Raw genomic sequence first — 14,778 nt, 5'->3', positions numbered from 1 at the left:
TGGAAGGGACCCCAGAAGGTCATCTAGTCCAACCCCCTGCTCAAAGCAGGACCAATTCCCAGTTAAATCATCCCAGCCAGGGCTTTGTCAAGCCTGACCTTAAAAACCTCTAAGGAAGGAGATTCTACCACCTCCCTAGGTAACGCATTCCAGTGTTTCACCACCCTCTTAGTGAAAAAGTTTTTCCTAATATCCAATCTAAACCTCCCCCAGATCCTTTCATGGATTGAGAATTGGTTAAAAGACAGGGAACAAAAAGTAGGAATAAATGGTAAATTTTCAGAATGGAGAGGGGTAACTAGTGGTGTTTCCCAAGGGTCAGTCCTAGGACCAATCCTATTCAACTTATTCATAAATGATCTGGAGAAAGGGGTAAACAGTGAGGTGGCAAAGTTTGCAGATGATACTAAACTGCTCAGATAGTTAAGACCAAAGCAGACTGTGAAGAACTTCAAAAAGATCTCACAAAACTAAGTGATTGTGCAACAAAATGGCAAATGAAATTTAATGTGGATAAATGTAAAGTAATGCACATTGGAAAAAATAACCCCAATTATACATACAATATGATGGGGGCTAATTTAGCTACAACTAATCAGGAGAAAGATCTTGGCGTCATTGTGGATAGTTTTCTGAAGACGTCCACGCAGCATGCAGCGGCAGTCAAAAAAGCAGAAGGGGTGTTGGGAATCATTAAAAAAGGGATAGAGAATAAGACGGAGAATATCTTATTGCCCTTATATAATACTGCGTACTTGAATACTGCGTACAGATGTGGTCCCCTCATCTGAAAAAAGATATACTGGCAGTAGAAAAGGTTCAGAAAAGGGCAACTAAAATGATTAGGGGTTTGGAAAGGGTCTCATATGAGGAGAGATTAAGGGGGGATTTTGATTAGAGGTATATAAAATCATGAGAGGTGTGGAGAAAGTGAATAAGGAAAAGTTATTTACTTGTTCCCATAATATAAGAACTAGGGCCACCAAATGAAATTAATGGAAAACAGGTTTAAAACAAATAAAAGGAAGTTCTTCATTCAGCACACAGTCAACCTGTGGAACTCCTTGCCTGAGGAGCTTGTGAAGGCTAGGACTATTAACAGGGTTTAACAGAGAACTGGATAAATTCATGGAGGTTAAGTCCATTCATGGCTATTAGCCAGGATGGGTAAGGAATGGTGTCCCTAGCCTCTGTTTGTCAGAGGGTGGAGCTGGATGGCAGGAGAGAGATCACTAGATCATTACCTGTTAGGTTCACTCCCTGTGGGGTATCTGGCATTGGGCACTGTTGGTAGACAGGATACTGGGCTGGATGGACCTTTGGTCTGACCCAGTATGGTCATTCTTATGTTCTTAATTTGGATACATTCACAAGTCTCTTTAGGACAGGAGTTACTCCTGGGAGCATTCTGCATGAAAAAATGAAAAATTCTGCACACAATATTTTAAAATTCTGCAAAATTCTACAAATTTTATTTGTCAAAATAACACTAAATAATCACTCCAGTTGCAATTAATTTGGTAATTTATTTCAAAATACCTGTCAGCAAGTGTGTCCGTAATAATACGGACATACACAAAAGTTCCCCCAGGAGTAGAGTTAAAAAAACCACAGTGACAACCTGGTTCCTCTTTCTCTGTCCCCTTTCTCCCACTCCGCTCCCTGAGCCCAGCTGAGGGGACAGACACCCACAAACCCTCCTCCATAGAGCCCACCTGCAGCCCCCCCCCCCAGGCCAATACACCCGATCCCCCCAAATCCCCTCCTCACAGCCCCGCTGCGCCCCCCGCCCCCTTGTCTAGACACCCGTCTTCGACTGCCCCTCCCCACCAGAGCTCAGGGATCCAGAGGGAGAAACAGCCTGATGCTTGGTCCCAGGCTTGCAAGGTGTTTCCTGCGTGCTGCCCTCTCTTCCCTCAGGGCATGCTGGGAACTGCAGCTGCCAGGAACCCTCTCTCTCTCTCTCCCGCTTCCCACAGCAGTGTCTTCTATGTGCAAGCTGGGTTCTGCCAAGTCCAGTGGCCCTTAGTGGTAGCTAGCAGCCCTGAAGCCCATTTCTTTGGAGGAAAGAAAATCATTCTTTGACAAAACCCTGGCTGGGATGATTTTAGTTGGGGATTGGTCCTGCTTTGAGCAGGGGGTTGGACTAGATGACCTCCTGAGGTCCCTTCCAACCCTAATATTCTATGATTCTAAGAAAGGAAATTCTGCATGCACAACATTAATTTTTGCAAAATTCTGCATTGCACAGTGGTGCAGAATTCCCCCAGGAGTAAGGATTGGAGTGGAGTGCAGGTGGCTCAGAGTAGAAAAGCTGGGTAGGTATGGGCTATCCCTCATTCATTTGTAGAGTTAATTTACTGATTTCCTCCCTCCCTTCCCCCCCTCCCCCCACAATGCCCCTTCAACATTGTTCCTCTTTGTAATATGAGGAGTGGATTTTAGTCACTGGGCCAGGAATAAATATTTTCCTCCTACCTTCCCAATGGTATCGTGACCTCTGAAACATCTAAGATCAGCCAGTGTCTGAGACAGGGTACCAGACTTTATGGGTCATTGGTCTGTCCAGTATGACCAGTTTTTCAGTGAGATGGATGATTGATCTCTGTTCTGGTATTGCAGTTCTTATGATCTTATCTGCTTGCAGTTCCTTTGGATAGTTCGAAATGCTTCTGAGCTGTGCTTTTTTAGCACTACTGCCCCTGCTCTATCACTCATCCCAAGAAAGTGTGTACATGAAGATGTCATGAAGGTGCCTGGAGATAAGAGCAAATGTGCAGGTTGGGAGCAATTCGTGAATAACAAGAGGCACACCTCACCATCCTCCTTTCAAGGGATGTCATTCATTTTAGTTCCATAGTTACCTACCTTCTACACAAATTTGGTGTCCCTTAACTTTGATTGTTGACATCTGTTTACACTGGTGATACAGAATCATAACACTGAAGTCATAGAAATATTTACATTAAGGGAATGAATCCTACACCATTTTAAGCTTCCTGCATGAATAATTGTTTTGTCCCCCGCACTTTGGGTCTTTGCCACATATGGTGTCCTGCAATTGGGCTTTGGCAGGTTAGAGGTATGTGAAGGGGGTCACATAAAAATCAATAGGGAAACTTGTTGCATGGAAGAGGAATCGCCTACCACCCAGTAGACACAGCAGGGGGAGACATCTGTTGGATCTAAGTCTGGGTCCTTACATTTCCTGAGGTCAGTGCTCAGCTGTTGAATTAAAAAACTTAACTGGCAGCTCCAACAAACAGAAGCCCCATTTGACTGATACGCTAGTACAGTAACTCCTCACTTAAAGTCGTCCCAGTTAACTTGTTATGTTGCTGATCAATTAGGGAACATGCTCGTTTAAAGTTGCGCAGTGCTCCCTTATAATGTTGTTTGGCCTCCGCCTGCTTTGTTCACTGCTTGCAGAAAGAGCAGCCTGTTGGAGCTAGCTGGTGGGGGCTTGGAACCAGGGTAGACTGGCAGCCCCCCATCAGCTCCCCGCTCCCCTAAGTTCCCTGTGCGGCAGCCACCCAGCAGGCTACCAATTGCCGGCTGTTCAGCTGTCCCTCCCCCCACTGCCATGTGCTGCTCCTGCCCTCTGCCTTGGAGCTGCCCAGGGGCAGGGGAATCATAGAATATCAGGGTTGGAAGGGACCCCTGAAGGTCATCTAGTCCAACCCCCTGCTCGAAGCAGGACCAATTCCCAGTTAAATCATCCCAGCCAGGGCTTTGTCAAGCCTGACCTTAAAAACCTCTAAGGAAGGAGATTCTACCACCTCCCTAGGTAACACATTCCAGTGTTTCACCACCCTCTTAGTGAAAAAGTTTTTCCTAATATCCAATCTAAACCTCCCCCACTGCAACTTGAGACCATTACTCCTCGTTCTGTCATCTGCTACCATTGAGAACAGTCTAGAGCCATCCTCTTTGGAACCCCCTTTCAGGTAGTTGAAAGCAGCTATCAAATCCCCCCTCATTCTTCTCTTCTGCAGGCTAAACAATCCCAGCTCCCCCAGCCTCTCCTCATAAGTCATGTGTACCAGACCCCTAATCATTTTTGTTGCCCTTCGCTGGACTCTCTCCAATTTATCCACATCCTTCTTGTAGTGTGGGGCCCAAAACTGGACACAGTACTCCAGATGAGGCCTCACCAATGTTGAATAGAGGGGAACGATCACGTCCCTCGATCTGCTCGCTATGCCCCTACTTATACATCCCAAAATGCCATTGGCCTTCTTGGCAACAAGGGCACACTGCTGACTCATATCCAGCTTCTCGTCCACTGTCACCCCTAGGTCGTTTTCCACAGAACTGCTGCCTAGCCATTCGGTCCCTAGTCTGTAGCGGTGCATTGGATTCCCAGATGGTTCTGACGCATTAGCCTTCCTATTTTGTTATACATCAACTGCTTAACACTTTCCATTATACAGATTTTGACTTATTTTTTTAAAGAACTTTGAGTTCTTTGAGTAATGGTTCCTATGTGTATTCCAGAGGTAGGTGCGCATGCACGCCATCCATCTGAGTCTGGAAGTTTCTTGGCAGTGTCCATTGACCCACATGTTTGTTATGCGTCTCCTCGTGTTCCCTGTTGAGGGTATAATAGGTAGTGAGGGTTGAAGCCTCTCCAGTTCCCTCTTACCGCCACGTGGCCTGAGTCAGAAACCCCTGTTCCTTCGCTCTCTTAGGGCTAGTCTAAGCTAAAAATGCTACAGTTGTACAGCTGCACTGATGCTCTCTTATCAGCTTAATAATTCCACCTCCGTGAGAGGTGGTAGCTATGCTGGCAGGAGAAGTTGCACACACCGGACTTGTGCACCTACACCTAAGCGGGTGGAGAAACAATACTTTGTGCCCACTAGAGGGGGCAGATTTCCTGTTCACCCACTCGCCCCCAGCCTCCCTTGTTGTCCAGGTGGGTTCTGGAATGTGCAAGGCAGCAGCCACAAATATCCACTCCTCCGGACAAGATGACTAAGCGCCTAGACTTGCTGTGAAGATTGATTCCTCTGTGGAACTGTAGTTCCACATTGAAAATTATCAGGCTTTGCTGGGAAGTACGACTTTGATAACTATTTTAGGCTAGCAGAGTTCAAAGACAAGCTCCCTCCAGAACACCAAGAGCAATTCCATGCGCTGGTAGACAAAAAGAGACTGATCACCAGGGTAGCCAGCTCTCTGGACAGCAGTGGATGCAGCTGACACATCCTCTCGATCTCTAGCCACCGGAATAGTTATGTGAAGAGACTCAGGGCTACAATCTTTCTGCTTCCCTAGGGTTCCGATATGTGATCAAAGACCTATTTTTTTGACGAGAATAAACTCTTCAACAAAAAGATGGATGAATCTTTGCAGTTTTTCAAGAATTCCAGATTGACACTACAGGTCCTTGGCATATACATTCTGGCCCCTGGACTCGGGCAGCAGAAACAACCCTTCCACCCATGACCATGCACACCCTACCCTGCCTTCTATCAACAAGAGCCCCCACGCCAACAACAACAGTCTCTGAGACCCTGCTTTCCTGCCTTTGCCAAAACCACCTCCTTGAACCTCTCCCAACCAACGGCCAGACACAAACCTCCCTCAGTGCCACGTGCGCAGAGGTGAATTAAGCTTTATTGGGGCACTAGACACAAAGAACTTTTGGGCCCCTCACACCGCCCTTGCCATGGGGACCCGCTCCCTGCTCCTCCTTTCTCCATTCCCCTTTCCTTCCCCCCACCCTACCTCCCTTCCCCACTGCATCTTTCTCCCATTCACCCCTTCCCCTCCCCCCAGTACCTCTTCCCCCCACACCCCCTTTCCCCACTGCTTCTTCCCTCCTCGCCCAACCTCTTCCCTATTGCTTCTTCCTTACACCCATTCCCCTCCCCCACTCCCTCATTCCCCTTCTCTTCCCCCACCCCGTTGCCTTTTCCCCCCACCCCCCTTTTCTCATCCTCCATTCCTCTTCTTTCCCATTCCCCTCCCTCATTCCCCTTCTCTTCCCCCCACCCCACCTCCCTTCCCCATTGCCTCTTTCCCCATCCCCATCTACTCATCACCCCCTTCCCTCTCCCCAATTCCCCTCCCCCATTCCCCTTCTCTTATCCCCACCCCATCTCCCTTCCCCACTACCTCTTCCCTCCTCCCCCCCCCCACCCCGAGTTACTCAGCGCTGGCAGAAATGAGAGGAGGCAATGGCATGTGATCCCACATGCATCCCCCACACCTTGCCCCTGTTGCAGGGGGCATTGTCCTTCCCAAACTACATCCATCCCCTCCCTGTCTCCCGACACTGCCATCTCCACCTCCCCTGAGCTGGGCTCCCTCTGCCCAGAACGGGACTCATCTACCCAGTGGGGGCTGGGAGTTGCAGCCACACACAGAGCCTGCCAGCATAGGTGCTGGACCTAGGGGTGCAGGGGGTGCTGCAGCACCCCCTGACTTGAAATGGTTTCCATTAGATACAGGATTTACAGTTTGGTTCAAAGGCTTACAGCATCCCCACTGTAAATATTGTTCCAGCACCCCTGCCTTCTGGCCCTGGCTGAGCAGGAGCTAGCGGTGACCATGCCTCACTCCCTGCTCTCACCCGCCACCAAGGCAGGTTTCTTTTGTTAAAAGGGCTATGCCATTTCACTTTTAAAAGTGGAGGGACCATGGCCCCCCCGACCCTCCTATCGCAGTTTCAGCGCCCCTAGGCTCCCAGACCCTCCACCTGCCCTGGGGTGCAGGGACAAGGACAGGACTGTTCTCAGGCACCCCAGCCCCCCACCCAGGGCAGCTGGAGAGTCCGGGTCCCCGCACAGTGACCTGAGCTACTTGGGCTCTGGCCCAGCTCCGGCTTCCGGCCTGGTCGGGGACGGGGCCCTGGTAGGGGATCAGAGGAGAAGGGGGTGTGGTCAGAGTTCCAGCACTCCTGGGGGCCCCCAAATTGGCCAGAGCTCCTGGGCATGGGCTCTGTTGGCCCGTGCGGTAATCCACCACTGCACTCGTGCCCTATGACATCTTTGGGGTGATGCTCTTCTCCTCCCCTGGACGGGCGACCTCCACTTTGCCTTTCCCCACATTCCCTCCTCCCTCAAGTGCTACACAAGATTCATCAGGACAGAGCCAACATCATCCTCATAGCCCCTTTCTGGCCCAGCAGTTCTGGTTTGCAGACATCCTCAGATTCTGGCTTCCGCACACTCCTAGATCTCACAGAAGACCAAGGGAGACTCAGTCATCCCAATCCAGACCCTCTTCACTTCACAATCTGGTATTTGGATGGGCATCAAGTGTGGACTGTGCATACTCTGCCTCGGTTCGGCAAATCCTCACACAAAGCAGGAGGGAATCCATCAGAGCCTGCTACTGAAAGTGGAGAGGTGTTGACCTGCATGACCTATTATATCCTCGGCTGGGAACAGGAGGAGATGCACAACACGCGTGCGGGTCAACGGACACTGCTAAGAAACACTTCTACACTCGGGTGCTTGGTGTGCATGCGCTTCCATGTGTGGAATAAGATAGGGACCACATTTCTCTAAGAATTTCCAGTTGTAGGTAAGTAACCTCCTCAACTGCGTGATTTTTAATCCCCTGTAAATTTGATCATAGATTCCAAGGACAGAAAGGAGCTTTGGAATCATCTAGTGTGATCTCCTGTATAGCACAAGCCATAGAATGTCCCCAAAAGAATTTCTATCTTTTAGAAAAACATCCAATCTTGATTTAAAAATTCATTGATGGAGAACCCACCACAACCCTCAGTAAATTGTTCCATTCATTAACTACCCTCATAGTTAAAAATGTACACCTTCTTTCCAGTCTGAATTTGTCTAGCTTCAGCTTCCAGCCAGTGGACTGTTATACCTCTCTCTGCTAGATTGAAGAGAGCATTATTAAATATTTGTTCCACATGTAAATACTTCTAGACTGTGATCAAGTCACCCCTTAACCTTCTCTTTGTTAAGTTAAATAGATTGAGCTCTTTGAGTCTGTCACTATAAGGCATGTTTTGTAATCCTTTAATCATGCTTGTGGCTCTTCTCTGAATCCTCTCCACTTTATCTACATCCTTCTTGAACTGTGGGCACCAGAAATGGACACAGGATTCCAACAGCCATCACACCAGTGCCAAATATAGTGGTAAAATAATTTCTCTATTTCTACTCTGGAATCCCTTGTTTATGCATCCCAGGATCCCACTAGGTCTTTTGGCCACAGCGTCCCACTGGGAGCTCATGTTCAGATGATTATTGTTCATGACTAATGCTGCGAGTTTGTCATGGAAGTCACGGATTCCGTGACTTTCCTTGACCTCCATGACTTCTGCGGTGGCCACCGCCCCTCTCCCCGCCCCTAGCAGCAGCAGGAGTTTGGGTGGGGGGCTCAGGGCTGAGGATTGGGGTGCTTTTAAAAAAAGAGAACTTTCTCGAAACTGAAATTGTGCACAAAGAGCCTGATCCAGTGGTCTTGGAAATCAGTGGAAAAGCCTCCCATTAACCACAATGGGCTTTAGCTCAAGACCATAATGAGTCTATGTAATCCTGCCTTCTTGTCCTTTCAGCCCCGCTCCATCTGATCCAATTTCCTGATTTACCTCAAAGTAAAGAATGCATGTGCAAGGATGGGCCATGCCAAGCATGAAGGAGCTTGGTGGGTTTACTAAATCAGCTTTATAACAGGAGCCTTACTTCACCCTTAATCATAGAGAGATGATTTGCCATAATTTCTGTTCAAATACTCAGATGATCTGGGTCTGTCACTTACTTTTGTCTTCTTTTGAACAGAGAAAAAGAGCAGCTGAATGCTATACTCCAGGTGGCTCAGGTAAGTTTAATTGTTCATGCCTTTGCTGTGTCTCCTCTTTGGACCTTCTGAAGCTCAGGCTCCTCTGCTGGTTGCCTTCACTGACTATTCTTTTTCCTGAAATATGCACCTTTATTTTACTGTGATAAAACATGTTAGAAAAACTCCCTATGAAAGCATTCTTTTTGTTCTTAATCTACAGGTGCCTGACCGCAGCAGAAGGGTTGTCTAGTTAACATGGCATGTTCATTGTTTTAGTATCTTTTTGCAGAGTTCCTATCTAAACATTTCAGGGTTAGACAGGTTGCATCCTGTTTTATCTCTGACGGTGAGCTTATTGCACATGACCCTTTGATGAGCTGCATTTTGTGACACAGTCCTTTTTGCTATATTGTTGCCTGCAACAATCAAAACAAAGGAAGAGTGGAAAGGAGTTAGAACGGCTATGAATCTCCACCTTCTGATTGCCAATCTAACCGTTCAAGGTTCTAGCAACATAACTGAGCATGTTGAACAAGCTGATTGTAAAAACAACTTGTTATTTTCTGGTCTCTCTTCCTTTATCTTCTTCATCCTAGTTCGTCAGCACAGGGAAGATGAGAGATCTGAATGAAATAACTTTTTAGTGCACATACTGAACTAGCAAAAAGTAGTATCTAAACAACAGTTTGAGTCTTAACCCAAGCAGGCACTGATCACTGTGGAAGTAAGAGACCACCTAGTTGGCTGCACTGTCATATTTGTGTGGAACTAAGTGGATTTACATGATACCTTTAATATTTATTGTAGACCCATCAACAATCATTTTCCAGCAAAAAGGGGGGGGGGTGCTGTTTATCTCCAAACTGTCATAATGTTTTCCAGGCTCCTTCATCATCTGCATATTGTGGTGCATTTCCTGGAATTTTCCTTCATCCCTACCATACTTTAGTGTGGATAGCAGGTGAACAGGCCTGGTCCTCTAATAAAGCAGTTAGCCTTCCAATGAGGCTACAGAGCAGCTGAGAAATTCAGAGCTATATGCCTTGACTGGAGATACCATAGCTGTGTATTGGAGTGGGAGGATGAAAAACCGAAAGGATGCATGCAGTGGCTTTTTATAGAGGGGAAGTGAGAATACACATCAGGCATGTTCTTGTGGGGAAGAGAAATTGGAGGACCCAGGAAGGCAGCCCCTTTATAGGTTGGGGCTCTTTAATTTGATATTGGCACAATTTCTTTAAGGTGGAGGTGTTAAGGACCCAAGAGGAGGAGATCCCACTGCAGGAAGAGGAGAGAAGGCAGATGGAGGAAATCCTAAGGCTGGAAAAGGAGATTGAGAAGCTACAGCAGCAGCAGAAGGCAGATCACATGTCCATTGCCTGTGAAAACACCAAGAATGAAATTAACTGGCAGCGAGAAGAGGAGATCCAGAGGCTAGAGAAGGAAGCATCCAGGGTTGCTCAAGAGTTCTTGGAACTACTGGATTTTGGAAACCTGGATGAAAGCGTGCAAAGCCTAGAACATTCACTTTCCAATGAGGGAACCCTCAACATTGACTGCAGCCTTGTGGCGCCTTTGGCTGAGGAAGAAGTAGATGAAGGCTTTCATGCTGATGATGAGGGGCTCTCTGTCCCCAGCCTGGTTGTTTTGGATGAACACAGCACTAGAACCAGCGACAGCTCCACTGAGGAAGACACATATATGAATCTACCATTTCTGAGAAGGGGTGAGGTGGAGGTAGACAGCACTGCAGATCATCTTGTGGAAAGCCCTGAGGAGCACAGTGCCCCATCTGACGCCACAGAAAGTATTTACAACACAGTCTCAGAAACCCTGAGGAGTAACAGTAGGGTGATCGGAGAGCCAATTTACAGCTTCCCACCAGATGTGGAGTCTGACTATGACCACGAGGAGTTTGATGGTTTTGGAGATACTGGGAGCACCTTGGCTGAGCCCCTAAATGGTGAGGAGATCTTGAGGCGTTCCCATGGTACCAGCATGGACTCCAATCGTGGCAGCCTAGACTCCGTAAGAATTTTTGCATTAACTGATAGCCAGTTTTGCTTTATCTATTCATTCTCTGGTGTCTCACTTTGAGTGCAGTTATTAGTAAATAATACTCTCTTAGCCCATCTGCTGTTATATAGGAGGTCAGAGTAAATGATCACAGTGATCAATTCTGGCCTTAGAGTCTATGAATCTTTGCTGGCCAATACTAGATCACTAATAATGGTCATGAGAGAGAGGACCTGATGTGTTGGCAGTAAGCAATTAGTGAAAAGGCAGAGGGGATGCGTCTCTCCGTCATTACTGGCCCCCACACAAGCCAGCAGACTTCCGCTTTCTGTAGAGGTTCTTATACTGTGCTCATCACCATGTTATCTGAGCACCTTCCAGCAGTGTGATTAACATCTGCCATGTGTTCTCTCATCAGAGACTTTATATTAATAGCTTAAGTCTCTCCAGGGAAGACCTAATGGGTAACAATGAGAGGAAACTAAATGAGAGAGTAAGAACAATAGATAGAATTGATCTCATCACCAAAACCCCTATTGGTCTTGCTTAGGCAAGGGTTTCAGAGTAGATGCTTAACTCCTAAATCATCTACTCGTGATTTCAGCTGCCACCTACTGTGTATAGAATATATGAATAGATTTTAAAGCCTGAAGAGACCATTGTGATAATCTAGTCTGACCTTCACAGAATTTCACATAGTAATTCCCTCCCCTGTGAGAATTACAGGAAGGGTGGGCCTAGGGGTCTGGGACTCTGAAGACCCAGGTTCAGTTCCCAGCTCCACCACAGACTTCTTGTGCTCTTGGGCAAATCACATAGGCCCAGATTTTTAAAGGTATTTAGGTGTTGTGGCGCTTAACGTTGCAATGTCTAACTGACTTAGGAGCCTAAGTATAATTTTCAAAATGGATTTAGGCACTTAGGAGCCCGTCCATGGGATTTAGGTTCCTAAGTGCCTAAATCCAAGTTGAAAATGAGATTTAGGCTCCTTCGTCAGCACCACAACTCCTACATACTTGGGTCTTAGTTGTCTGTAAAATGGTGACGTTACTTCCCTACCTCCCGCGGGTATTGTGAGGATAAATACATTAAAGATGCCTTAGATAGATAAGTGACACTGTTGAGACCAGTGTCTTGTGGTTGAACTACATCATATCTGTTAGAAAAATATTCAGTCTCTATTTAAGGACTCCAGATGAAGATTGATTTACCACTTCCCATGCTATTCTGTTCCAGTGATTCATTACATACACTTTTTAAACATTGCATCACATTTCCAGTTTGAATTTTTCCAAATTCAACTTCCAGCCCTTGGACCTTGTTATGATGTTTTTATCGAAGGACCCCATTATGTCAGATACCTTATCTTTGTGTAGGTTCTTAGATCGTGATCAAATTGCTTCTTACCTACTCTGTAATACATTAGTTTTAGTTCTTTGAAAAGCCTTTTATTGTAAGGTGGGTTTTCCAGATCTTCAATAATTCTTGCAGCTCTTACTTGAGCCTTCTCTATTCTTTAACATGCTTGTTAAAATGAAGACAATAGAACTGGTCACAGTTTTCTAGCAGGGGCTTTACCGGTGACAGAGGCAGTTTCACCTCCCTACTACTTCTTGGTAGTTCCCTGTTTATAATCCAGCCCTTTTTACAACAGCACCACACTGGAGTTTATGTTCAGTTGGTTATCCACAAAGACCCCTAAGTCTTTTCGAGAATAAATTCCCTCATCCTCCAATTACAGCCTATGTTCTTTGTTCCTTAAGAACATGAGAACGGCCATACTGGGTCAGACAAAAGTCCATCTAGCCCAGTATCCTGTCTTCTGACCGTGACCAATGCCAGGTGCCCCAGAGGGAAAGAACAGAACTGGTAACCATCGAGTGATCCATTCCCCATCACCCATTCCCATGTATCACCTTGCATTTGGCTGTATTAAAACACGCTTGGTCATGCTCATGTTACCATAACCCTCTGACCCAGAGGTGCTTGCTCTCACTCACTGAAAGTTTTGGCCTTGGGCTCTTAAAAAAGGTTAGTACGGCAGTGGGCTTCGAGCCCACTCAAGTGCTATATTTCAGAGTCAGAGTTTAAGATGAGAAGGAACCTTAGATCATCTAGCGTGATGTTCTGTATAGCACAGGCCAATAATTTTCACCCAGATACCCATCTATTAAACCCACATAGTTTAGATTAAAACATTTCAGGCCTCAGGAAATGTAACTGTGCCACAGGAAGAGAATGGGAGAAACTAAGTCACCATCAATGCCCAAGGCTTCTGCAATGGCAGGGAATTGATTAGATGAAAGGTGCCCAGATGATCCTAGCAGTGAACCATGTCTCATGTTGCAGAGGAAGGGGGAAAAAATCCCAAGGTCCTAGCCAGCATGAGCTGAGAGGAAATTCGTTCCCAAGCCCAGATCTGGTGATCAGCTTGACTCTGAGCATGGAGCAAGAAATATCAGTCAGGCATCTAGAAAGAGAATTCCCTACCACCTCAGAGCACTGGTCTGGCTTGTCCATTGTCTCATCGCTAGCGATGGCCAATCTGTGATGCTTAAGAGGAAGGCAAAACAAAACACCCCAACCCCACCAAAACTAAAAACCACACCTCACAACAACAAAACACATCTAGCCAACTGTGCGTCAGATCGTTTCCTTCTTATTTCTCCCAGGTCCTTCTGTGTCCTACCTATCCACAGGACCTTTTTTCACAGTCCCTTTCCTGGGCTGAGTGTTCTCTACCCCAGACCTCCCCCGTAGAGATCTGCAGGTCTCTACCTCCAGAGCAGATCTTGCTTTATATATAGTCCCTATTCTAGTCACATTGCTCCTCTGTCATGTGATGTGGGAATATACCTCCCATCAATCCCTCTGGAGCCCATATCTCTCAGAATTATCTTGTCTTAAGTGCTGAGCTCCAATAAAAGGCATGCTAGCAGTACCTTCCCTTAAAGGGGGATCACATGCTCTGTTATAACCAGGATATCCTTAAAATTACTTTCTTCTGTTTTTGCCCTTCTTTAATACTAACCTGGCACCCAAGTTTCTAAACTGCCTGAGATTTCCCCTCAGTATTGCCGCCTTCCAGTTTCCTTATCCCTCAGCCTCCTCCTGCTTTCAACACTACCAAATTTGGGTTCTGGCAGCACTGCATACCTGGTTAGAAAGTTGCACAGTACTCCATGAATTTGTCATTGATGTCCATCAGTTTTAGGAGAGATGTAATGTTAGAAGTATTACATCTTCCCACCACACCTGAGTAGCAGCAGCAGCTGCTCAAGCTTCTAGGACCTTGGTTCCTTCTGGTGACCCTGCTAGTTGACCCTATGTTGCATTTTTCCAGTAGTGCTCAACAGAGCCAGTCTTCTGGTGCAGCTGCTGGGCAGAAGCTTTAATCTGGACTCCACTCGCCCTCCATGCTGCAGTTTTAGAGCAAGAGTGAAGATACACTAGGTCAGAGCTAGTGATCCTAAACTTGAAGCAGTGTGCCAAGCAGATCCCCACCTATCCCTAGGCCTGGGGGTTGGGGGCATGAAGATCCCAGCTCAATTCCCCCTCCCAAGGGCATGGGAGCAAAGATCCCAGTAGCTATCTTCTGGCTTGATGGGGCAGGGTGGTGCTTGCCCCCACCAGCCTGAGGGCCTTCTAGAGCCCAGGAGACCAGCAGGAGCCGGGCAACAGCAGCAGATGTAGGGGCCCACGAAGAGGCGAAGGTGCAGCAATAACGGATTTTGAATGCAGTGAGGGAGAGGGAATGAGAGGGGAAAGGGTGAGAATGAAGATCAGGGAGAGTGAATGGCAATGGCAGAGAAGAAGAGAGGAGTGAATAGAGAGCGCGTGCAGTTTGTGGGGGGATGAAGGGGCTGCCTTCATCAGTATTAAACTCAACATCTGGTCAGAGTGAACATTTTTCAAAACAGAGCAATTAGGATTTGAAAGTGTGTAGCACTTTATTCTGGCTGAGATTCCACTCAGATAGCCAATTCGACCATAGAC

At 46.9% G+C, this 14,778-nt stretch overlaps 1 protein-coding gene across 1 annotated transcript in view; it reads left to right on the top strand.

Annotated features, from left to right (window-relative positions):
- The window catches only part of LOC311528178 (unconventional myosin-X-like), a 269,478-nt gene that overhangs the window by 177,378 nt on the left and 77,322 nt on the right, over window positions 1-14,778 (top strand). The window contains exons 23-24 of the mRNA XM_084642873.1: window positions 8,766-8,805; window positions 10,009-10,794. Coding sequence (XP_084498999.1) covers window positions 8,766-8,805; window positions 10,009-10,794 — 826 coding nt within the window. The remainder of the gene's footprint in view (window positions 1-8,765; window positions 8,806-10,008; window positions 10,795-14,778) is intronic.

The sequence above is a fragment of the Lepidochelys olivacea genome (genome assembly GCF_965140295.1).
Source record: "Lepidochelys olivacea isolate rLepOli2 genome assembly, chromosome: 11".
NCBI classification, from domain to species: domain Eukaryota; kingdom Metazoa; phylum Chordata; order Testudines; family Cheloniidae; genus Lepidochelys; species Lepidochelys olivacea.
This window is presented reverse-complemented; position numbering and strand designations above follow the sequence as displayed.